At 38.1% G+C, this 27,543-nt stretch overlaps 1 protein-coding gene across 1 annotated transcript in view; it reads right to left on the bottom strand.

Annotated features, from left to right (window-relative positions):
* LOC149074062 (uncharacterized) overlaps positions 1 to 27,543 on the bottom strand; it is a 104,832-nt gene that overhangs the window by 57,532 nt on the left and 19,757 nt on the right. Inside the window, exons 3-4 of the mRNA XM_089246635.1 lie at positions 23,371 to 23,589; positions 8,026 to 8,115 (exon numbers count right to left, since the gene is read on the bottom strand). Of these exons, the coding sequence (XP_089102761.1) occupies positions 8,026 to 8,115; positions 23,371 to 23,589 (309 nt within the window). The remainder of the gene's footprint in view (positions 1 to 8,025; positions 8,116 to 23,370; positions 23,590 to 27,543) is intronic.

Genomic DNA, 27,543 nt, shown 5'->3' on the forward strand with positions numbered 1-27,543 from the left:
TAAATTGGAAAACCATTGCATTACAAATGCTAGTAAATATACTATATCATTTTTCACTTTTTATCGATAAACTCGATCAGGGTATCGATGGAATTACTAGCAAATTCGCAGACGATGTGAAGCTAATGGGGGTAATCGGGAATGAAAGCGATAGGGAGTTGCTCCAGACCAACTTAAACAGGATTGCAGCATGGGCAAATGAATGGAGCATGACGTTTAGCGTAGATAAGTGCATGGTCGCTCATTTTGGTTCGAACAACCCACGGTTCTCTTACGAGTTGAATGGTGTCACTATCCCGGATGCAACTAGAGTCACCGATTTGGGAATTCTCATTGACGAGCGACTTAAGTTTTCTGAACATTGTTCAGCGGTTGTCAAAAAATCGAATAGAATGCTTGGTCTCATTTTCAAAAAGGTCTCTTCGCGTTCTCCTAAAGTCATTCTTCCGCTTTTTCGAGGCTTAGTTCGTCCTGGACTGGAGTATGCTGTAAGGTTTTGGAGACCATACCTACAGAGGGACATAGACTTGGTTGAAGGGGTGCAGAGGAGAGCTACGCGTGTCCTTATTGGCACACAGGGCTTGAGTTATGAAGAAAGACTTCATTTTTTGAATATGTTTACATTGGATGAACGCAGGTGTCGAGGAGATATGATCGAAGTGTTCAAAATTTTCAATGGGATGGATAGGATGGACCATGAACTTTTAGTACACCGCCAATCGACTGCTTTTACAAGGGGACACCAGTATCGATTGGTGAGGGACAATGCAAGGTTATGGTGTCGCAGGGAATTTTTCTCCAATAGGGTTGTTAATAAATGGAATAGCTTACCCCCGGAGGTAGTAAATTGTAACACAATTGACACGTTTAAAAAGAAATACGATAAACATGTTGGGGTAAATCGAGAAGCTATCCATTCTTAGAATAAGACAACCATAAGTATTCTTTATGGGCATTGTATAATATTTTATCATGTGTATATATTGTTTGTAATTTGTGTTAATTGCATTTTTAATTGGGTTGCTGTATTTTTGAAACATATGACAACCATATTTTTATGGGCATCTTTTTATCAGCCACCTCGTTGGGCATTTTGCCTGTTGTGGCGTTGTATTTGTATTTGTATTTGTATATAGTGCAGAAGTAAGAATAACTAAGTTTGACTAAGGATAAGTAACAAGAGTTTTTTAAGCATCATGTACAAGTTAGCATTGCCAAATTAAATGACATTTTAGTTCTACAATTTAGTATTTTGATCGATAGATATATTTCAATGTTATGCACAACGAGAGTATCATTTTAAGTATCTCAATGATTATGTAGATAATTTAATAACAACAGAAATCCACATTACATAAACATTTTTAAACACTTATCTGTTGTAAAAAGAGTACAGCAGATGGTTTACATCAAAGCACATATATAAGCAGTCGTAGAAATTTTGGAAGGTCAAGAACCATCTTGAATCAGAGAATCTCAAATCATTCCATAGTTTTCCTTCCAGTGTTTATGCTATGCTTTATTCAAATTGTATATTTTTATAAGAAAAAAAACCATGTATATTTTGTCCAAAATAATTCTGTAGAGAGTAGAAAATTATTTTAGAATCATATCAAATATTTATTCTTTGTATAACATAGTCACTTTAAACATTACATGCAATTGACGTGTGCATTTCCAATGGGTATTTTTATACTGAAAAGCAATATTTGAGGTTTTTGACAATATGGCGAAGGTTTTTGATGGTGACAGTTTAACCATCCACCGGGCACGAGTTTTTTGTCGAATCGTTCTCAAAATGGCACGTCAAAAACACAAAATCGTTCCAAAATGGGCAGGCTTCTCTAATAAAACATGATGCCTACCCCCCCCCCTGCGAACAACGGTATATAATACCCCGGACGGTGTGGTGATAATAAAGATCGACATCTCTGTACCGCCCAATCAGTAACACTTTTTTCCTCTTCGGTATGAAACGTTTTCTTTCCCCTATGGTATTTGCAATATGGCACATTCAAAGGCGGTAAAAACGAGTCTCCTCATTGACTCCAAAAACTGGTTGAAAAGAACTTGCACTCAGAATTCTGTTCATTTATTGACTTTTCATTTCTTTCAGATAAGAAATTCTTGGAGTTTCGGACACACTCCAGTTTATATCTTTTTTTTGCAGTGAAAACGAACCCTCGCTTTGAGGGAAGAAAAGTCCCCCCCCCCACCCGAAATAATCCTGCTCACGCTACTGCTCGTACATATCTGTAACATGTTCTGTAAAAAAAAGTCGGGTAAAATAAACATTTTCCATTCTTAAATTTTGATAAAAGTGAGGGGAAATAAAAATGCTGTTTCTCTTATAAACAAAAAGCGGTCACTCAATTATTACGTAAACTGTGAGCTCTTCAATCCCTTCTTAGGGCAAGCGTGGGTCCAGAGGGGGAGACGAATAATATTGGGAAAATTTGTCTGTCCCGTAAAATACGGGATTATCCGATGCACCTACACAAAAAAGCCAGATACGTACTGGACCGATATCTATTCACAGTTGGAGATTTATTTATTCATTTACATCCACAAAAGGCTAGTTGCATTTACATTGCGGGGAAAAAGAAGGAAAAAACGAAAAGAAAACGACCAAATAATGGCAAACTGTACATACATGGGGAGCATTAAATTAAAATGGATATCTGATCAAGAAACTCGAAATGTCAAAGCTTGATAATCGTTTGCAAAATAACGCGTACATTGGTGTAAAAGATGCCTCAATTTATAATACTCACAATGATTATGTATGAATCCAAGTTCATATTTTGGGAAATATGATAATCTTTCAATTAATTATTCGATTAACTGAACATAACTCTGGTTCAGGATGATGATTCCGAATGACAATGTTGGTTTTGTTTGCACATGTTGATAGGCGTGAAAAAAGCCAACATTACAAGACTGATAAAGGTTTTATAGATGTTTTTATCGTCTTCAAACTTATCTTAACTTGATTAAATTTTTATTGCAAAATAGGTCAGAACCACTGAACAGGTGTTCACTTTTACTGTATAAAACAGTTAGAAATTAATTTATGATATATATAGGACATTTTAACATTAAAATTTAGTATACAAACCAATAGCGACAGAAGTCAAACTTCGAATAAATGTGAAAGTTGTATAAATGAGGTTCCACTGTTTATCATACCTCCCAAATCGACACTTCCCATCAGGGCCGCAACTAGGGGGGAGCAGGCGGGTCCACTGTCCCGGGCGCTGGACCAGAAGGGGCGTAAATTTCACACTTTTACCTCTCTTTCAACATTAAAAGGGGGGAGCCAAAATGCTTGCTTGTCCCTGCTGTGGCTCTGCTTCCCGTTAGCGGACAAAAGTTTTGGTGCCATGGGTGACCATTGAGATGCTCTACTGTATCTGCATCAGCTTCATTCGCTGCTGAAGACATCTGACTCCATTCCATTCGAAGCTGAAGATATCTGCCTTGACTTTATTAGCCACTGAAGATGATTGTCTTCGCTCGGGCGGGGATCGCGGAGGCGATGGGAACAACCACCCCCTACCAAGAGCAAAATAAAATGTGAATATTTGTCTGTCCCATAACATATCAACATGGGACGGTGAAACAAACTTACACAATTCGCCCCTCCCGTCACATTGTCCTGGGTCCGCATCTGTCTTGAGTGTTATATTTTATGGTACAACAGAAACGGCTACATGACTGCAACAAAAATTGCTACCGCAGGGAGTCCCCCATTGAGGGGTTAGCACACCAACCTCTCGACGAGTATAAAAAAAACAAACCATTCGGAATCGGCAATAAATTGTAGGTCCCGGTCTAATTAGCCCTCGTGCGCAGAAAATGACCGTGGTGCCACAAAAATGATCAAATATTTTATGGTCTTGCGTCTCTCTTTCTTCCTTTCCTGAGTAGCATGGCAAAATAAAACTATGATTCACCTTTTATCCTCGGTTCAATCGGTCATTTCGATTGCCCGTAAAAAGAGAAAGATGGAACTAATGGAAAAAACTACCTCTATCTATTTTGGCTTATAAGTGTCACTGAATACGAGAAACAATTATTTCCCATCTTCCCGTTCTTTGATGGTGTCATTTGATCATTTTTCACGCATTCATTCTTTTACACCAGCGTTTTTTTAACCTTTTTTTGCCTGTGGCCCCCTTTGAAGCATATTTTTTTTTCTCGTGGCTCCCCTGTCTTACCCAGAGTCTTCGACCCTCATCTAGAAGCAAGGTTCTTTATACGTATTGAATTGATTTTTTCAGTGAATTTATACTGAACGAAAATTTTGCAAATAAGATTGGCCTCCAGACCACTGGTCTAGAATTTATTGAGCTCCCTGCTAATCCGACTTCTATTCAGGACTGTCTGAACATCATGGGCCCCCCTAGGCAAAGTGATGCTATGGTAGTCCTATACTTAGCCGGAAATAAACAGCCTACATATTTCCTACTTATTTACAAAATTTATTGTACTATACAAAATATCATAAGGGGGGAGGGATCACTTATGGACATGAGACCCCTGAGCATGACCCTTCACAAGTGTGGGGAACCTACTGCAAAATGTAGGTGGTGAGGCCCGGACGGGTCCATGCCCTAAGACAGCCCTGGTTTTGTGGATGAAGTTTTGTGGATACTGTAAGTGTATATAGTCACTAAATATAAAAGCTTTATTTCTTCACACCTTAATTTTTCTTCTCATCTCTCTGCAGCCCTCCAAACCACCTGTCATGGCCCCCTTCTGAATTTTCTTCCGTGGTCCCCCCCTTGAAGTATCCCAGTGCCACCAGGTGAGAACCATTGCTTTACACGACGATTGACCAGAACTGGCCAGTTTATTGAAAGAATTTCAATTGTTTTGTTCCATTAACAGAATAAGGGTAAAGTCTGTGCGGGAAAATATCCAAAGAAGCCGTTCATGACTGTTGACATTCTTTACTTCATTTTCAAGAACAAAGACTGACGGAACATCAAAAGTTGTTTTTTTTCCCTTTGCTCAGTGGCCATTCCACAATAGAGATCCTACGCCTCAAGCGCACAGACAAAACACATCGGCATAGGTAAAATAAAAAATTAGAGAAAACGTTGCTCATAGGAAATGAAACCATCACGTGAGGGCACGCACATACTGCAGGCCGATTTTCCAATTCCGACAGTCAATGACCCATACACTCACACCGGGAAGCGCAGTAGGGTCTGACAGGGCTCTAGCTCGGGGAACTGAGATAATTATTATATTTTCACACAATAAATTCACTATACAGAGACCCGTGAAGAAACTGACCTGAGCATATCAAGAATCTCAAGTTGGGGGCACTGCTGCAGGATGTGGGGGGGGGGGGGCGGAAACATTGGAACAACCAAGGGCCCTTCTGGAGGTGGACTTCACATATATCTATTCACGTAGTTTGAAATCTGATATTATATGCTTGTTATTTGCTGTATCATCAGCCTAGATCGCAAGCTTGTCACCGTATTCCAGTGGTTCTCAAACTTTTGTCACCCACGATTCCTTAGCCTAATTCATGGTTCATCGGTGGCTACCCAGAATAGTTTCGCAGATTTTCTCATTTTAAAGAATCACTTCAAAGCATAAATTGACACGCAAATCAATGCCTCAAGCTTGTCGCGGCACGGGGTCAGAACTTCCCAAAGAGGCAAAATTTAGGAGCAGCCATTTTAGGGGTGGGAGCAAAGAATACTGTCACAAAATGATCGAATTTTAAAGTTGCGGGGGTGGCAAAAATCCTAGTTATGGCCCTGCTACGATGCACACTTTACCTTGCAAAACAATTAATGGCAAATGATTCGTCATTCGATTACGGACCCTATTCTAGTTCAGAATTTGCCTTCACGAACTCTCTTGTTCCGGCAATGTACTGCACGATTTTGTCATTCACTATAGCTAGTGGTAAAGATTGGCACGACAAAAAAGGATATAATTGAAAAAACTACAACTTTCTTCTTTCGCAAAAAAAAAAAAAAAAAAAAAAATTGGTGTCCTTTTCTCATGGCCCCCCACAAGGGTGGGGCTGACATGGCTATAGCTTTGAGGCCCGGGACAATTACCATCATTGATTTTTCCTGCTATAAATTCACTATGGAGTTCCTCCATGTGAAAACACTGCATTTGCGGACCCATCAAAGATACCAGCCTAGGGGCCCTGCTCCAGGATGTGAGGGTCATGTTTTTTCGGTCATGTCCTTTCTCATATGGACATCAATATTGCTTCCCAAGATGTTCTGCAGTCTACTGCTTCGCCCCTGTGGTGGTCGAGTGGTCATAGTGATGGACTCACATCGCGAGGATCCGGGTTCAAACACCACAGTCACCCCAGTGGTGGTCAGCTGAAGTTGGTGTCCTGTGGTTCCCAACTTTGAGGCACAAATGCGAGCCGATCTCTCCATTTAAAAAGTCTAGCCACAGAGAGCAACCGGTCTACAACAATAAATCATTCAATCATTATGCTTCACTCATAGTTAGAGAAACTGATGGCAGCACTATATACATAACAAGTATTACACAGAAACAAACTTCACGCCAGCTTTCACTACATGTACACGCACATTCCAGCATGTACTAATTCGTTAGAGGTTCCGCAGAGGAATATGGACGAAGTGCATGTCTGGTTTAGTAGTAGTAGTCCACTGCTTCAGGGGAATATTGCAGATGTTGAAAGGTTCCAACAAGCAAAGAAAAAAAAAGTTGTTCTTTTTGTTCATCCAACTAAATAGCTTTTTCCCCCTCCCACAATGATACCGATAAAGCTTGGAGAAAAGAAACAGAGAAAGTAGGAAAAAATTTTAATGTACCGGAAAAATAGTGATTCAGAAAAAAAGCTTTTTTAAGACAAAAAAATCTGTGATCTTGGCACAAATTTTATGACTTTTCCATGACCTTTCTCTCATTCTGGGACTTCATGACTTTTCTGTGATATATATATATATATATAAATGGTAGACACCCTGTATTTCATATCTCTTCATATGAAATTTATTATACAACCAATTGGTCCTAACATACTTTTCAAATTTGTTGAAATTTCTTTCCTAAATTCATCTTTGCATCAACCAAGAGTTGAAATCTTTTTTTCAAATTACACCCATTAGATGACAATCATTCATCGACTTTTCTTTCCATTTTAATGCAAAATCCTTATCCAATAAATCTGATTGGCTACACTGTATAATTTCCAACCTTTCAGATTCTTCCCATGTAATATGCGCTTGCAAAACTTGGTTCAAGGATAATAATTTCGTTGCACTTGAGTTATCATACTCATCACTTGAACAGGAGATATATTGTACATGGGATATGCTCTATGTATTTTTTACATATAAATTTAGAGATTTGAACTACAACTCACGTAAATCTGATCCAACATGTCAATTAATTGTTATTGAAAATACTAACATTCAAATTACTACAATATACTGACCACTTCATTTATTGAATACTTAAATATATTATAAGGGATCTGTCCAGACTTTTTTTTTGTGCGATTCTGTTTTTGTGAAAATTTTCCTTATTTTCAAAAAAAGTAAATATTTTTGTTGAAACAATCTATTCAATTTATTGCAAATGAAATGAAATGAAAAATTTATGGTTCCATTATTCTGTATTTTGTAAAGGGTATGGTAAATTGACCTGAATTTTGCTGGACCTGATTGTTTTCATATTCTTTACATTCCCATAAGTTTGTAAAATTTTTTTTTGGAGACTTAAATATTAATAAACGTGTCCTATCGAATGAAACCTGTGTTCTTGTTGGCATTGTTGAAAACTGTAGCTGTAACATTATCATCAATCAAACTACTTGAATCACCCAGGCTTAAATCTTTGCATTACTAACTCAGTTGACAGCAATTCTGGTAAGATTTCATTTCTATTTCAATATGATCATTTAAAGATTTCATTTTCTCAAATATTGACTACACCTGCTTAGATACTGTATTTTTTTATTAAAATTATGTTTATTTATTAATGATAATAATTTGAACTTACATCATGAATATCACATAGATGAGTCCAAGTGTATACCTTGTCCAATGGTGGATAAACTGTGCAATTTTCTTTGGTCAACTTAGAACTGATCTAAATAAGTTTAAAAAATATAAGGTACATAAATTATTAAAATACATGCATCACAACTAGACCTAATAAGTGGTCATTTTAACACTTTGGACCATTAGAAATCAATCGCAGGTCTATTTCTCATAATTTGAAAATTTAATTCCATGCATTTTAACAATTCATTGAAAGAAACCTTTTGGTTTAAAAATGAAGATAAGTCACTGCATTGAGTATTAACCCTTTGACTGTTGAACATGTTTTTAACGTCTTTTTTTCCCAAACCGAGTCAATTCAGGTCTATCGTCATGGGCAATTTACTACCTAGGGAGTTGTGCTGGAAGTGTAAGTGTGTATACCTAACAGTCTGACTGAGTATCTAGTGTTGTGTCTGATTTTCAGTGCTGCCATGTATATTTCAGTGAGTGAATTGTTATGATTGAATATTAGTAAAGTTTGTAAGCCTGTTGCTCTCTGTGGCAAGACTTTATTTAAAGAGGAGATCAGCTCTTATTCGCACCTCGAAGTTGGGAACCACAGAAAACCAACTTCAGCCGACCTCCACTACGGCAATGGTGGGGTTTGAAGTGCTGAAAAAATTCCATCGAAAACAGGCAAGGACGAGTTGACGTGTGTAAAAAAAGTTTTCTCGAAACCGGGAAAGTATGTCCTTTTACAAGAGCATTATATATGTGGAGGAGCGACATACTGTCTGCTCCCCATGATGTAGACGAAATGACCTTCAAGAGGTTCATCGTCTTCATGCAACAAGCTCTCAATTGTGAAATATGAGGTTTGAAAGTAAGTTTTTTGTCAAATGTTATGCAGAGGAATTTTGTGTTCTCTACAATAGGTATTTGAGTACTGTTTAGAAACAATTGTGGGTCATCATGTAGGTCTCGATGCAGACAAAAGTGCATAGCGACGGTTTTGTCAGCAGAGAATGAGAAGCCATTATTATGTGCCCACTTGCTGATCTTGTTTAGTGCGGTTTGTAATTGTCTCTCGGCTGTCCTCATATTCACTGATTGATATGATATCAACAGATCATCCACGTAAAGTGCGCCAGTAACAGACAACGGGAGTTGATTCAACACTCTGTTGAGTCTTAAAATAAACAGTGTAACACTTAAGATACCACCTTGAGGTACACCTTGTTCTTGAATTTGGGGAGCTGATATTGTACTTCCGATCCGTACCTGGAAGATGCGACGAGCCAGAAAGTTCTTAATAAAAATGGGCAAGTTGAAACGCAAGCCACAGTTACAGGGGTAGGAAAGAATTCTGTGCGTCCAAGTACGGTCGTAGGCCTTTTCTATGTCAAAAAATATGGCTATCATATGCTCCCTCTTTACGAATGCTTGTCTGATTGAAGTCTTAAGGCGTAACAAATTGCATGTTGTGGACCTGAACCGTCTAAAGCCGCTTTGATGTTTAGATAAAATATTGTTAACCTCAAGGTAGTGCATAAGGTGATAGTTGACTATGCGTTCCATGAGCTTACATAGACAACTGGTCAAAGCAATAGGTCTGTAACTATTAGGTTGCTGAGGATTTTTGCCAGACTTCGGGAATGCAAGAACTATGGCTGCTCGCCAGGTGTCAGGAAATGAGTGACTGACCCAGATCCGACTCAGGACTTCGCTGCAAGGCCGTCGTGAGTTCATGAAGGGTGAACAATGAATTGTACCCCACCGGTGTAAAAGGCCGGAAGGTGTACGATGTATGTTCGGCCGATGATTTAATGGGATGAAACGAAGGGGGATAGTTCGCATCACTGGAGACAGCGGCGAAACGGGCGGCGATGGTATCCGCAATATCCCTCACATCGCTGATGATAGTGCCATTGGTGTTTAAAATAGTGATCAGATGAGACTGATAATGACCATTTATTTTTCGGATCCCGTCCCAAATGCCTTTAGGTGAAGTAAATGAATTGATTCCCGTGGTAAACTTTTGCCAGGACTCGCGTTGAGCCTGGCGCCTGGTTCTTCTCGCTATCACCTTTGCTTTTAAAAATGCCAACTTGTTGTCATGGGTAGGATACCGCCGGAACCTACTCCATGCTTTCTTTTGTGCTTTAATCGTAAGATTACATTCGTGGTTCCACCAAGGTTTAGGAAATTTAAGAAGTTTCGAGGAGACTTTGGGTATTGTTTCATTTGCTGCAGAGATGATACAACTTGTCACAAGGTCGACACAGTGGTCGATGTCGGGTTGTGAAACCATATCCTCAGTGATTTCTGCATTGACCGTGAAGTCTGTCCATCGGGCCGCCACAAGCTTACACCGAGGAGGTCCCTATGGTATGCTATGGCGTCGATCAAGGCACTTAACCACTACAGGAAAATGATTGCTCCTGTGGAGTTCCGGATCAACCGACCAGGATCAGTTAGGCACGAGTGAAGCTGAGCATAACGATAAATCTATTGCAGTGAAACTATTGTTTGCGGCATGGAAATGAGTGAAACTCCCATCATTCATGTTGGCCAGGTTCATGTCGTCTAACAGACGTTCAACCATTTCCCCACGAGGGGTGTTGCTGTTAGAACCCCATATCATGTTATGAGTATTGAAGTCTCCAAGAAGAAAAAAATGGTGGAGGTAATTGATTAATCAGATCTTCTAGATCTATCTGTAAGATGGTGTCATTTGGTGGCAAATAAATGGAACAGATGGTAACTCTTAGGCCTGTAGAGATTTCCACCGCGATGGCTTGCAGGTTCGTGCGCAGCGTTAGAACGCGCGACGACACATGATGTGGAACCAGCAGAGCAACACCGCGGCAGGCTCTACTCCTGTCATCGTTATCAATATGGAACAGGGAATGTCGCCTGATGTTCAATGTCTCCAAGGACTTCGTAAAAGTTTCCTGGAGTGCCACGCAAACAGGATGATAACGATTGATCAAATCCTTCAGATCTTCATAATTGGATCTAAGACCACGAATGTTACATTGACTTATGTTGGCCATAAATTAAGTAGAAGTAGATGGTTCAAGGTCTTTGAATTTATACCGGTCTAGTTTACGGTGAGTAGTACCGGAATCTGATCTATTGTCAAGCTCCACGTCACCAATTGATATGTCATCAATTAGTGACACATTCTTCATGGATGGACATTTCAGCGCTCTCTGTACAGCTTTTCGTGAATATTCGGTCTTGAATGGTTTCTTTTTCGATTTGTTCGCAGAGTTGATTTTTGGTTTAGTATCTGTAGTTATTTTGAATGTGTTAGCCGTTGCTTTTCCCGCTTCTTCTTCGGAGGTAGTGGACTCCCTCCGGAATCCAGAGGAGCAACAGCAGCCACAACTATTGCACGGTTGGTTAGATGATGATGTTTGAGTTGATGTGTCAGCTATTGGTTCAGTCTGAGTTGTTACAGATGCTTTGGTGACAGTCTTATTAGCTGACGATCGATTTGTTACCATATTAGAGTATGATCTAGTACCTATTGGAGTTTGGTTAGAGGTTATATGACGGCGTACTTCGATATACGAGATGTTATTAAGGACCTTGATCTTCTGGATCTCTTTTTCTTCATTCCATTTCGGACATTTCCTGTCATATGCCGGGTGGTCGCCACCGCAATTGATGCACTTGAATGGTGAATTAGTGCAGTTGTCCGAAATGTGGTCCTTCTCACTGCACTTTGCGCAGGTGGGTTGACTTTGGCATGCCGTTCGTGAGTGACCGAGTTTCTGGCAGTTAAAGCATCTAACAGGGTTAGGAATGTATGGGCGGATTTTGAAGCTATAATAGCCTATCTTAATATCTTTCGGTAATGTCGGTGATGAGAATGTCAGGATTATGTTACGTGATGGAGCTGGATTGCCATCTTTGCAGCTCATGATATGCTTGGCAGATGTTACGCCTTGAGACGCCAGCTCTTCTGTTAGTAGTTCTTCATCCATGTTAATCAAGTTAGTGTCTGAAATGACACCATGTGAATAATTCAACGTGGGATGAATTTTTACTGTTATGGGAATATTCCCAAGAGATGTGAGCTTTTGAATAAGTTTGGATTGTTTCGGTGTGTTAGTTTCAATTAGAAGGTCTCCTGAACGAAGAGCCTTCACTGATTTTAATGTACCTATTGCGCCATAGAGAGCTTTGTCTATTAAGAATGGTGATGCTTTGGCCAGAGGTTTATCAGTGTCAGAAGAATGCAAGAAAAAAAATGAAACAGTAGGAGCAGGTTCAGTGACAATTGTTTCGCTCATAGCTATATGTTGACGTTTTGGTGCATTTGTATTTTTCCCCATTTTGGAGATAATTTGTTCAGCCCCTACCGACCATGCCCACCATGGAGCCCTACATGGGGACGCGCACACGTAACTGATGAAGGTTAGTGGCAACGCCAGGTTAGGTAGGAACTATACACCACTGAAACAGGCGAGCAGACGCATTCCAGATCCAAGAGCGACGTGAAGCAGCGCCGCCGATTGACCCAGACGGGGCTAATCCAGGCCTCCCTTTTCGGCTGAATCCGAGGCCAAAGCTAGCGCATCAGGCCAACCAGGATCCCCATCTCCAGCCTTACGGGTCTCCACGCACGGCAAACATGCAGGTAGACAGCATCCCAGATAGGGCATACGCTAGAAGCAATGCCCCATCCGGGAGGACCCCTCCCCGCCTGAGCGGGGCCCACAATGAGGGGTTGGACACAAAAGACTAAAACATGTATAGGACAAAACGAGACGCAATACATGTACTGCAAGATGTGTGGAAATATACATGTAATTTGACTATTGAAGGTGAAGTATATGAGCACAAAAAGCGATGACAATGATGTGTGATAGATTTGGCGTTACCCAGAGTGCACCATGAGGAGGCCTATCACATTACACCCCCACATGAAGTCAAGCGATGAGACGGGCGAGGTGCCCAAGGCACACTTCTACAATTTTAACTCATTGTATTTGAGAGACGATCTAGCTCACACCTCAACAGGGCGTGATGCCTTAGTGATTAAGACAAGTCGTTAGTCGGAAGTAGTAGAATCGTTCGTAGTGGAGCACATCTCTATCTGGTTTTTATATGGGAGCTTTCCCGATAATGCCTCACGAAAGAACCAATAACAAGGTGGAAGGTGCGGCATAGAGCTTGTATCTAATTTACATAATTTCATGAGAGAAAAGGAAATATTGTAAACATTACAATATTGAATCTGGCAAACAAACAAAACAAATCGGCCGATCAGCAGACACACGATACTGCCGATTGATCCTGGAGACAAAAAGGTAAAACAAACTAAAATGTAATAAAATGACTAGGATAAGGACGATTTCCGCGGGGGCCTAATGGTAATGTTACAATATTATGCTTTGAGACGCCAGCTCTTGTGTTAGTTCTTCTTCATTCATGTTAATCAAGTTAATATCTGAGATGACACCACGTGAATAATTCAGCGTGGGATGAATTTTCACTGTTAGTGGAATGTCTCAGAGAGATGTTAGCTTCCGAGTGAGTTCGGCTTGTTTAGGTGGGTTAGTGTTGATCAGCAGGTCTCCTGAATGAAGAGCCTTCACTGATTTTAAAGTACCTACTGTGCCATAGAGAGCTTTGTCTATTAGAAATGGTGATACTTTGGTCAGTTGTTTCTCGGTATCCGAAGAGTGCAGAAAGAAGAATGAAACGGTTGATGAATTTGAAGCAGCAGTTACAGTTACATGTGGTTGATTCGAAGCAGTTCTTTGACGTTTTGGTGCATTTTGATTTTTTCCCATTTTAAATGGGTATTGTTCCATTCTCACCCACCATGGAGCCCTACGAGGAGACGCGCACACATAACCAATGAAGGTTAGTAGCAACGCCAGGTTAGGTGAGAGCTATACACCACCAAAGCAGGCGAGCAGAAGCGTTCAAGATCCAAGATCTTCATGAAGCAGCACCAACAAACCTCAATGAAGTCTGGCAGGCCCGGCCCCTCTACCCAGTAATTTAACTCCTTCAGCCATCGAGGCGACCACAGCCAACTGACCTGGATGGGGCTAATCCAAGCCTCCCCTTTCGGCTGAATCCGAGGCCAAAGCTAGTGCATCAGGCTAACCAGGATCCCCATCACTAGCCTTACGGGTCTCCATGCATGGCAAACACACAGGTAGACAGTGTCCCAGATAGGGCATATGCTAGAAGCAATGCCCCATCTGGGAGGACCCCTCCCCACCTAAGCGGCGCCCACAATGAGGGGTTGTACATAAACGACGAGAACAGGACAAAACGAGACACAAGACAAGTACTGTAAATGTGTAGAAATAAACATTTGACGTGTGATAGATTTAGCGTTACGCAGAGTGCACCATGAGGAGGCCTATCACATTACACCCCAATTAGCATTGACATCAATATCTTTAGCATTTTGAGAATGCTATACATAAGATTTTATTTGCCTAATGCCATTGATACTTTCAATCAAAAGCTTTGACCTATGTTGCAGGAAATGCTTGTTTACACTAAAGCCCCTCTCACAGTCTGCATTTCTATGTGGGCAAGACATAATAAAGCTTTGACGAGCACAAGCAAAATTTTGAACTTTGTATTTCTATCCAAGTTTTTCAGATCAAATATAGATCCTCAATACTTATCTATAACCTTTGATAACTCACCTGTATATCTTCACACTGCAGAGAAGTCCATTCATCCAAGAGAACACGGGTATCTGAAGGGCAAAGAACTTTCGGTAGCTTTGTAAAAATGTACTTAACCAGTCAAGTGGTTACGTCTGCTATACGTAATGGTGGTGCCTACGATGCCATTTGCAGACGCACAGACTTTTCTGTCTTTTTCACATAGATATGAAGAAATAATTTGTCATACATGTGCTGCCATCTGTACAGTCATCTTTCTACTTTATTATCTCATCACTAGATGGAGTTGAACAATTATATTTCAAGGTCTCAGATTATTACTATTATCTCCGTCATGTTTTGCAAAAAGCTGCAACCCCATAGCTTTTTTTTCGATTTCCGATTCCCTTGCGAAGATGCATCTGTTTTATTACTCGTATATCTTTTAGCAAAGGTTCAACCACTATGGTTCCACGTAAATCCATCAACAGCATTTCTTTTAGTCACAGGACATTATGACCCTCCCCCCACTTTTGGGGTGCCATATTACGTCTCGGCACATTCGAGCTATAAAAAAACATGCTATAAAAAATATTTTAATATTTCAAACTTACAAGAAAAGGGAAAAAGCGTGCGCATCTTCAGAAAAAAGTGGCACTGCGGGCAACGCTCGGAGAAATTGATTGGACACTTGACTGGTTAATACATGATAATGAAGAGTTTTCCAGTCGGAAAACGGGATGCAAACACTTCATTTTTCCTGCAATGTGTTCTCAAAAGGTAAAACTTTGAGCAAGTGCTTGACGATCTAGCACCTAATAGAAATTTTTTCGAGAACATCCCCAGCTCAGCAAGATTGGATTCTATTTCAGCACCAACAACCTAATTTTTCCTCCAGTTCTCACTGCTTTCTATAGCTACATTCTGGAGCTCAGCAATTCTAACATTCTGAATATGTTCAGATTTCAGGAAATGTCGCCATAATTTTTCTAACAAGAGCTCCACATACAAAATGTGTATGAGGAGCTCCTTTTTTAATTAATGTCAGAAAGCCATTGAAAAGTTCTGATGCTTCTTTCAGGAACAAAGCTGTCACCAAAACACTTTTACCTGAAAGGATTTCCTGGATTTGATGCAGTTGAGATGAGTCTGATTTGGACTCCTTACTTCTGAATCAATGCTTAATTCTCTTTCATTAATTCTGGAATTTTCCTTCATCAATTCTGGAATTCTCTTTCAATAATTCTGGAATTATTTCCTTTATTATTATTTCTTTCATTAATGCCAAAATTATTTCTTTCATTAATGCCGGAATTACCTTTCACTAATTATGGAATTATCTTTAATTAATACTGGAATTATAACTCTCATTTATTTTGGAACTAAAATTATCTCTTTCATTAAAACTAGAATTTTTCTTTCATTAATTCCAAAAATTTTTCATTAATGCTGTAATTATCGTTCATTAAAACTAGACTTTTTCTTTCATTAAAACTAGACCTTTTCTTTCATTAAAACTAGACTTTTTCTTTCATTTTCATTAATTCTGGAATTCTCTCTTTCATTAATGATGGAATTATGTTTCATTAATGATGGAATTATGTTTCATTAATGGTGGAATTATCACTTTTATGATTTTGGAATTATCACTTTTATGATTTTGGAATTATCACTTTTATGATTTTGGAATTATCACTTTTATGATTTTGGAATTATCACTTTCATCAATGTTGAAATTCTTTTATTAATTTTGGAATTATATTTTATTAATTCTGGAATTATCTAATATATATTTCATTAATTCTGGAATTATCTAATATATATTTCATTAATTCTAGAAATTTTCTTTCATTAATTCTGGAATTGTCATTCGTTAATGCTAAAATTAGTGCTTTCATTAATTTTTGGAATTTTATAAATGTTGGAATTATCTCTCATTAATTTTGGAATTATCTCATTGATGCTGAAATTATTTTTTTCATTTATTGTTTTAAAATCCTATTTATGCCATAAGAAATTAACGGGGGATTCTGTGTTTTCACCGAGTCACGCGATCTTCCAACGAATGATGTTGCGGACGACGTTCTCAGCACTGCCAAGGCGAAGACTGCTGACGTCATACTCCCTCTAGCTCGATGGTGCAAACTATAGCCACTATATTCTTATACAGTCGCCTTAGTGCAAACATAGTGTGTCTGTATTTCAGATTCAGAAAACCTGCTTTGTCTCCGACTGGTTAAAAATCGAAACTTTTTTTTGCTTGAAATTCGGTTTTTTAATCAATCGGAGACGACACAGATTTTTGGAATCTTAAATACGGACACTGTGTTCATACCCAAATGCAGGAAACCTTGGCAGAACGGGATCTTGATGAATTCTACAAAAAAAAAACTGGAACATACACAAAGGTTTTCTATAAGTTACAGTAGCAACGCCGAGGTTGACGTCACAGCATGACTCAAATGACGTCATCAAAAGTGAAAGGAAAGAGGGAAATTTGAGAGAACCCTGATTGGCGCAGAAGTGACAAATTTTTTCCAAAAATCAATGTTATGGCGCAGTATGTAGCAGGAAATTGCTAATGGCCCAGCTTGGCGCAGCAATCCCATCCCTGTGTGACATATCTATTTAAAAATTTATTTTTCACTTATTGCCATAAAATTTGTATAATAAAATGAAAAAAGAAATAGTTTCTAATCTTTATCATACTTATAATAGTTATCAAATTAAAAACATAATGCAATATTTTTGTTAACGTATAGGGACCAGATACCTCATCCCTGCGTAGATGGAAGAACTACAATTGAGCTCTCTCCCTTCTCTCGAGAAACTTCATTGGTAACTTTTTAAACAATTTTTTTTCCCTCCCATTTACTTTATTTCACACACACACACACACAGCAATAACTTTTATTTTTTCTCCCTCGCTAGGGTTTGATGATTAAAAAAATAGTATTACATACATATGGAAAGGGTGGCTGGAAGAGAGAGAAAAAATGGGAAACCTGTTTCTCTCACACACACATTCCCCCTTTCATTTTCTATTTGTTAACAATACCACCACTTCTTGAGATTTATTTCTACTACACTGCTGCTCAAAAGTTGAGCAACAAGCTGAAAATTTATCATGAGATGGGAGGACAGTAAAAATGAAAAGCCATCATATTTGAATACGCTGCAAGCTAACATAAGCGAAAACTTCCACGTAGCAAAAAACTTGTGTAGTAGGATTTTCTGCTTATCAATAGATTTGGTGTGTGTGTGTGAATGACCACCTTTAAACATGTTCTATATTCTCTTGTAAAGTAAAAGTTAAATAAACTAATCTTAGATTAGATTTTGAACATATTGGCACAAGGACCAATTTGGTCAAACTGCGCCAAAACAATGACAACATAAAAAAAGGAAAATTGTCCCTGTCATGTCAAGAAAATAAGCCCACATAAAACAATGACGTGGATTGTAAACTATATGTAATAGCAAAAACCAATGGCTTTGATGAATTTAAAAATGTGAGATGCATCGCAATAGTCATTTAAAATGTCGTGAAGTGAAAGATGACTATGACCAAAAGTGGTCGTAAAACGATGACGATGATGTGAACAAGTAAAAGCATGATCAATGGACTTTGACAATGAGGGCACTCTGGTCGACTCTCTCGTAATAATAGATATGTAATAATAGATTAATTCCGGAATTTTTCATTCATTCTGGAATTATTTCTTTCATTAATTCCAGAATTATCTGCTTTATTAATTCTAGAATTGTGTAACATGACGACCTGGGATCTCTTACAATCCTTATGTTCATTTAATCTTGTTTAGGTCCCAGGGTTCGTTGGCTACCGGAAACCACCCGAGGCTTCTGCTGACAATCTGGTTTGGGTCAGTTAGTTCGTTTAGGCTGACGGTCGAGGGGGTGGCGTCTCCTAGCCGTCGGGCGAGAACGGGGCCAGAGGTCGGGCTGCCAATGTCCCATATAAATTCTGCTTTACATCCATGTCAGAGATCCCACAATAGCTCATCTAGTTACCTTCTCTTTCCCTCTGGGGGGGGGGGGTTCCCGTGGCTCGTCGGTGGGAACTGCGTCGAGTTGTCGTTGTCAAACTCTATGTTCATTAATTGTGTAATATATTAGTGCAATATAATATAAATGTTCAGCAAAGTGTTATATAAATGTGCAATATATTTTACCTCCACGCCGTCGGTGGTTCCTAGGACCATCTCACGGTCTATAATGTCATGAGTTTATACAATGTGCAATAGGCCTAAAAGTTGTGGATCCTGGACAGATCTCCAATTTGTTATGTTTGGTTGCCAGATTCAATATTATAATTTTTACAATATTTCCTTTTCTCTCATGAAATTATGTAAATTAGATACAAGCTAACAGCGCACCTTCGACCTTGTGATTGGCTCTTTCGTGAAGCATTTTGGGGAAAGCTCCCATATAAAAACCAGATAGAGATGTGCTCCACCACGAACGATTCTACTACTTCCGACTAACCACTTGTATTAATCAGTAAGGAGTCACGCCCTGTTGAGGTGTGAACTAGATCGTCTCTCAAATACAATGAGTTAAAATTATAGAAGTGTGCCTTGGGCACCTCGCCCGTCTCACCGCTTGACTTCATGTGAGGATTCACCGGCGGCGTGATCCCGTCGCCTGTAGATTGGTTAGTGGCCAGACCGGCTACCCGTGGACTTTCACCTCCAGTTCCATGCGCAGTGGCTGACCTGTGATCTCAACCTGTATTTGAAGACACCAAACTCGTCTGAAGCTGGTGCCTGGGAGTCTTTGATTGTGAGGTAGACACCTGGGAGTGTCTATCGGACGATGTGAACTAACACGTGAAAACCACAGCTTGCATTTGGCGACATTTTTGTCTGGCATACTCAGCAACCAATCTTGATAGCAAGGATTTTTCAGCCACAAGTTATTAAAAATACACTTGCCACTCATTTTTGTTTTCTTTATTTAAAGAACCTTGTACAAGTGCTTCGCATCACTCCTTAATCAAAAAAAATCATTATTTTGTTAACACTAATCAGAGGTAGCTTCGCTCACTTATGGACCGAAAGGCTGAAGTTATTTCGACAAAAATATGAACTTTTTTTACGATATTGATTTCGTGAAGTCCTCCGGAAAAAAATACCTAATACAAAAGTTTAATAACTTTCAAAAACTCCAAATACGTCTGCATATGATCACAGGATACATCTTACCATAAAGCCAGGTTTTCCTATAAGCGGATTGTTGGGGGGCAGAGCAAGCTGACTGAAATGAAGAAAAAAAAGCAACGATCGGAGGTTCATTTTGAACTCTTATTTATTTTGAGCTTTTATTCAATAAAATTTGCAAGGAAAAAAAACAAGATCATCTATGATCATGAAAAAAATAAAATAAAATAAAGTGACCAACAAATAACAATCGGCAATCTCAGGGAGAAAAAAAAAATCCTGACATACATGAGGAAAAAGAAAAGACACACACATAGCAAAAAACCAGCCTATACAGTATAAAGCCGTGCTCATGTTTACATATTGTGTCGTGCCGACCGGTTCCATGTGCACAGAGAATAAAAAGGGAAAACATTCCAACATAGGTTTTTGGCATGAACAAAAATGGATCATTTCACGTTGACAGAAACGTGTTGCATAATCACGCTATGCATTTGTTTTCCTACCGTTGCGCATCAGCTCACGGCGGCTATATAGCATATGGCCCTGTGTAACAATAGTTGGGAACCTTTCGGGAATTTGCCAAACCTGCCTCTCTTGCATCTCTTATTTTGAAACATGTTTATATAGTAGTAATTGCATAATTTTATAATAGAATTTATGTTTTCTTACCTTTTATAACCATGCACGGTTGATTAAATTAGTCTGTGATACAGTCCCCCCCCCCTGTATTCGCAGGGGGCGTATACGAAAATCTGCAAATAACTGAAACCATAGGTCTTTCTTTGTATATCTTGTTTACTAAATATCGCGTGAAAGAGCAGGGTGACGCAGAGGTAAAAGGGAATGTAAAAGAGGGTGCAGTGATTGTTGGCGATGTTTTCTGAAAGAACATCGTGATTTTTCTGTTTGCCGTGTCTTCTTTATATCATCAAGTATGCTGGAATATGTTGACAAGGCTTTCTCTACTAATTTTTCTACATGCGAAGAACCTAAAATGTAGGGATCTATGTTATGAAAATAATCTATTGTTGATTTGAGCTTGCAAAGCCCTTCCGCTATGTTACTTGTGGTGAACTTGTCTTCGACATCTCTATCTTGATCTTCTTCATCTTTCATCTGGTATCGCTTCAGTTTCAGAACCGGTCAGCTGCATTAATTCATCCTCGGTCAATCCAGTATCAAAAGAACTTTGAATGGCACGTATTCACTCCCAAGGTACCTCCTAACTTCCGGAACGAAACACTGTTTAAACCAATACAGGAAAAGTGTTTTCGTAGTCTAAGCCTTTTCATTGTTCGTCCAAAATACTGGGAGCTTTGATTTACCCTTTCCCTTCAATGCTCGTGGATTCGCAGATCTGAAAATGACGGTAGGCTTTATCATGTACCCATACGCATTTGTACAAAATAACAACATAGTAAGTCTACCTCTACTTGCCTTAAAACCATTAGCTCACTTTTTTTTCTCTTGCTTAACTTCTTTATGGCATTTTCTTCCAAAATAGTGTAGTTTCGTCAGCGTTAAAAACCTGCTGAGGTGCATAACCCTTCTCTTCAATACTTTTCTAAAAGTCTGGAAATTTTCTAGCTGCCTCCTGGCCGGTAGCGGCTTGATCGCCAGTGACTTTTACATTGCACGATCCGAATTGTTTCTTAAACCTATGAAACCAACCTTAACTTGCATAAAATTCTAATGAAATAGACATTTCACCAGCCCATTTCTTATCGAAGAGTAAAATTTTTTGCTTTTTCTGTTATAATATTACAATCAATTGGAATACCTTTTTGTAGCAGTTTTGTACCCACAAAAAAAAACATTTTCTGTACAAGAAACACATAGATCCTGTAGGCGCTGCATAGTTTCGACTGCCACGGGTGCAGCTACAGCTGAACGAATTTCAGATTCCTTTTCCTTGATATCTCACCTAGATTCGTTGATTCTGTAATGGCGGACCACAGCAGTTATTGACTTACTCGTCAAGAATAGTCAATACCATATCCAATTTTTCTTGTCAAGTGTGTTTTCTGGCCCGTCATTTGGGGGGGGGGGGGTAGGGGGCTATTGCCCTACCCCTGGCTTTTGAAAATACACTAAAAATGGTATATATATATACACATACATTGAGTACTTGTACTTTGCTCCCCCCCCCCCCGGAAAAGTTTAAATGACGGCCCTGGGATTTAGGCATGTATTTGACATCTACATTTTTTATGGGCATCTTTTTTTCAGCCACCTGGTTAGGCCTTTCGTTTGTTGTGGCCTTTGTATTTGTATAGGTGCCAATTCCCACATTCAAAATTTCTGTAGTTTGTCCCATGATGAAATATTTCACTGCAGAAGAAAACTTAATATAATTTTATATTTATAACGTCATAAAAAAAAAAAAATGTCATAAATAAAAAAAAAGGGAACATTTTTTTTCTTTGATCATCTTCTGACCAGGCAACCCTTTTTCTGGGACGTTCCAGTATTTTCTCGTAATTGTGGCTGCCTAACCTTTTTTTTTTTAAATGAAGATCTCCAGTTTTTTTTGACAAGACCTACATGAATTTTAGTTCTTCACTGAAATCAAGTATTAAAATAATTTTGCTAACTTATAAATTATGTTATGATAATTATAAATATAAATATTTTGTATCTCACATTATTTGTCATGTCAAATGTTCCCCAAGAATTTTCATTTTAATTCAGTGTTTACACACAGATTTGCAAACAGAGTTTCAATTCTAGCCAACTGAAATTTTAGCAATAATTGGTAACTTTGTTAACTTTTGCCATCGTATTTGATGACAGTTGGCTATTTCCCATACTTGAAATCCCAATTTCCTACATTTTTCTTGAGGAAACACGAGTCAGCTCAAAATGCCAAAGACTGGGAGTTTTTTCTAGAGATTTTTCTATAAAGATATACAAAAATCAGAAGAATCTGGTTTCTGATCAGAAGATTTGAATAAGACTGCAAAATTACAAGCACTATGACCTTTTGTGTCTGATAAATTCTTGTTAGGAATGCATGAATAACATTTTTTGAAAAACCCCAAGTTTGGCATAAAAAGTTTTGCTGGGCGTGAATGCTTTATGATCAACATTGATCACAACAAACACAGTCACTGTCATTTTCACCATGAGCTGTATGTGTATCACTGATCTTTCTTATACCAATTCCATCTTATCAGCAATTTTTGTAATTATTTTTCTTTTATAAAAAAATCCTTTGAACTGACAATACCAACTCTGAAAAAAACTTTAGGTCAATACAAATACAACGCCACAACAGGCAAAACGCCCAACAAGGTGGCTGAGAAAAAGATGCCCATAAAAATATGGATGTCATATATTTCAAAAATAATATGTAGATAGTACAATGTAGATATTCATTTATTGATAAACTCATACAACAAGCATATGCCCATTTACGGTGGGGTGAAAAAAAAATATGAATCACACGTTGCAATACAGAAAGACCAAGAATAATATAAATATGAATAATAAAGTTCCACACAAATATATAAAAATATTTACACATACTTCCATGAAATAAGGCTGCTTGAACTCCTGCTCTAATGCTTTGAACCAAGAAACACCTATGTTTGTGGATAATGCTGGTGTTCTTTTAGCCTGGAGCTTAATTTTAGCATTCCACCGATTCTCATCAGCTCGCCTATGAAGAGCTTCTTCCTCATTTATCAGAGAAGTATCTTTGTCACTAGTAACTTCACCACAATGCTTCTTATAAGAACCAGAGTCCTAAAAACATAAACACAACTCTCACAACCTAATGTTGTAAAGAGACACTGAATTCAAAACTAATCTAACAACAACAAAAAATGCTTACACAAAGTATATGGTAGGCTATAATATTGAAGTATGATATCCAATTGTTCAAAATTAATAGAATCAACAAATATTTTTGAACTTGTTAGAAAATATTGATCATATACTGGATGATATATAATCAAAAAAGGAGGAGGGTTACAATCAGAGTGGTGTAAGTCGATTAATCCTCATTTTGAAAGTAAGGTTTTCCTCTAATTGTTTTCACAGAGTCCTTAATGACTTCACAATCTAGAGGCGAAAAATAGAAGCTGAGACTTGGTTCATTTTTTCTTTCAATAGTTCAGCACCTCTAAATTGCATTTGAAAATGTGCGACTTACAAAACTCTGACTTCAACCCCCTTAAATAATAATACAAAAACAGTGGTTTTGAACACCTAATCATAATTTTAGGTGGCACTGTGACAATAATGGGAATAAGACATGGTTGTTTGTTGTTCAAATGTTACTTTGTTCATACGCATTTCACAAGCAGTGTTATAGAACAAGTAACATTTCGATGGCAGAAAGAGGTAAAGAATTATTGTTTGATTGGAGGCAGGGCAATCCCAGGCTGAAGTTGCAAAAGTGCTCAATGTAATGCCTAATGTTGTTTGCAATTTGAGAAACAATTCTACAAGACCAAGATCCATATTCTGGAAGCCAAAACAAGAGGGTCTAAAAGCAAAAATGGACAAATGAAGATCAGTATTTGGTACTATTGCAGACTTATACCTAGAGTGGGGGTAGGGTGATTTCTCTTCTCAAGTGCCGAACAATATGGTAAAATATGGGTTTGTGCAATGAACTATGAGGTTTATGGGACAATTCAACGAATCTACACAATAAGTTACCCCATACACATTATCGTAGATTTGTATCTCTTTCATCAGAGGTAATGATTTTTGATATACTGGGTGTTTCTTGAAGGACCCCAACTTTGAAAATGAATAACTCAGAAACTGATAGATAGGAAGCATGAAACCAATGGTATGTTTATTAAAAAACCATAAGAATCTGATACAGAAACCTCAAAAATTAAAGGTACAAATTGCGCCAATAGATGGTGCCACAGACAACGTGGCTGATGTGTTAGTCAGAAATGTGGGTCCCACCCACTCCATCATTACACCTGAAAATGCAACGACACTGTCTGCAGTTATTGAGTGTCATCCGAATAAATCTGTCCACAGACGTTCAGCTGAATCCGGAATCATGCTATCCAGCATGTACAGAATCCTGCAGAAGACATTACACATGTTTCTGTACAAGATTCAATGCTGGCATGCCATACCAGTTCATGGTGAACAACAACGAGAGGATTTCGCTAGCGAGATGCTCAACATGATTGATGGTTCTGGTTTTGATGTCACCCGAATATGATTTTTTAGACTAGGTGCATTTTCATCTGGATGGTGTCGTTAACAGACACAATGGGCAATTTTGGCATCGTATTCACCCATCCTCACCCCCTGCGACTACTTTCTGTGGGGCACACTGAAGGACATTGTTTACTGCAACAATCGTTTAACACTTGACAAGCTGGAGGAGGCTATTTGTCAAGCTTATGTGTCAATTTCTGGTGACACACTAGAGTGTCACTGACAATTTCGTTCTTCGTTTGTCACATGTGTGTTGTGTGAAAGGTGCACATTTTGAATTGCTTTTGATGTGAATGCAACGAGGGCTGCTTGCATTACCCACTATGTACAGGCTAGTTATGGTAATGTTGCTTGAAGCCATGGCTGTCTTAAGACTATCATGGGCTCCTGGGCCAAGTGATTTTTCGGAGGCCCAACCTAGTAAATCTTAGAAAATTTCAACCAGATCTCATTTTTGTCAGGCTCCTCTTCTCTTGAGGCCTCCAGGCCATGCATTAAGACGGCACTGCATACAGTGCCATCTATCGGTGCAATTTGTAACTTAAATTTTGAGGTTTCTGTATCAGATTCTCACGGTTTTTTTAATAAACATACCACTGGTTTCATGCTTCTATGTATCACAGTTTCCGAGTTTAGAGATGTGAGGTGAGAATATTCTCCTGGATGTAAAAAATTGGAGAATAACCGAGAATATTCATTTTGATAAAAATTGTTTTTTTGGGTTCGAAGACCGTCGTCCGTTTGAGTTTGTTCTCAATGTTTCCCCAACACTAGTGGTTGGCATCATCAGGAGAATTGATAAACTCCAGTTTATCATTTCTCCTGATGATGATGATCAACTCAAACGGACGACGGTCTTCGAACCCGAAAAAACAATTTTTATCAAATGATGGCCGCGAAAACCTTATCAAATATTCATTTTCCTTTTAAATAATTTAGATTTTTTTACTAATTTTGTTTATATTAGGAAATATAAATCAGTTTTCATTGCCTTAAACATTCACAACAAAACAATTTTTAATATAATAGCTCCCCCAATGACAACTTTAGTTTGAGATCATGATGAGAGGTTTTAAAAGTTTGGTTATAAAGATTTTAGAAACCTTTAGATTGAAACCTTAAAAAATTGTTTTGAAATTAGATAAATTTTCAGAAATATGTTCACAACACACACACACACAAAAGAAATTAAATCAAAGTTGATTAATAAAGGAAGCTATTCTTATATAATCACTTTCATTCTAAGATACAGAACTGTTGTTTACTTCAATGCACATACACTTAAATTCTGCATCACTCACATTTCGTTAAGAGTTGTGTAATTCAGCCCTATTGGTTTAATTTTCTTGCTTTCTCTTTAACATTGTGGTCTACAAACTTCAATATACCCATCTTCTTGAAGAGAAGAGACATGGGGACAGAGAATATTCTCTCAAAGGACTACTATTATAAATTACTAGAAGAATATTCTTATCAAAAATAATTATTCTCAAGTTATTTATTGAGATTATTTATTATAATACATATTATTACATATATTCTTGATAATACTCTCTGGAAAGATTTTGGTAACTGAAGAATATTCTCATCGAGGAGAATATTCGAGAATATTCTCTGGAGGACTATTATTAATAACTTCAGAATAATTCTTATTTTCTATAAGAATATAATATTCCCCTGTAATTTATGAAAGTTTTTCCTCCAGAGAATATTCTCAAGGATATTATATGGAACTATGTTATAAATAACTGGAGAATATTCTCATCAAGAACTTATAAGAATATTCTCAAGTTACTTATAATAGTAGCCCTACCAAAGAATATTCTCGAATATTCTCCTGGACGAGATTCTCGAGAATTTCCCATCTCTATCCGAGTTATTTATTTTCAAAGTTAGGGGTCCTTTGTGAAACACCCAGCACTTAGTTCTGGAGATGATTCCAGTTATACATATTCCAGTTATTTTGGTAACCCATTTTCAACTAGGACAAGCACTCATACTCTGAACAATTTTTTGTCAATTGAATGTTTATTTCTTTTTTTTTTTTGTGTTTCTTGCTCCTTTTTTCATCAATTTATGGGAACAACTGATTTCTAACTTGTCTCTGTTTTGCTAGAGCAGGAGTTGCATTCTCAAAGCAAAAACAGTAATGTTTCAGATGAAACCTTAGTGCAGTTTGATGCTGCAACCAAGAAATTTAGATTTTTTTCCCCTTAAGTTATGGTCGAACCTTCCTTCTGGTGACCTAATGCCAGGAGAAAGACATTTTAACATGTTTTGCAACACTGATCAAAAACTAAGCATGACGAAAACATGTACCTTTCAGAAATAATAGATGTTTCTGACCTGAAACATGTGGTAAAGTGAAAATAATTTTCAATTATATATTTCTCACAAAAGAAATAGTCAGGAGGACATTTAATAAAGACACTCACCTCTTTTTTTCAGAATAAACATATTTTGCAAATTAGTTTACAATTCTAATTGATTAAAAAGGAGGTTAAA

The sequence above is a fragment of the Pholcus phalangioides genome, unplaced genomic scaffold (assembly GCF_987345545.1).
Source record: "Pholcus phalangioides strain wild (caught in Gottingen) unplaced genomic scaffold, Ppha-v1.0 ptg000017l_1, whole genome shotgun sequence".
Classification (NCBI taxonomy): domain Eukaryota; kingdom Metazoa; phylum Arthropoda; class Arachnida; order Araneae; family Pholcidae; genus Pholcus; species Pholcus phalangioides.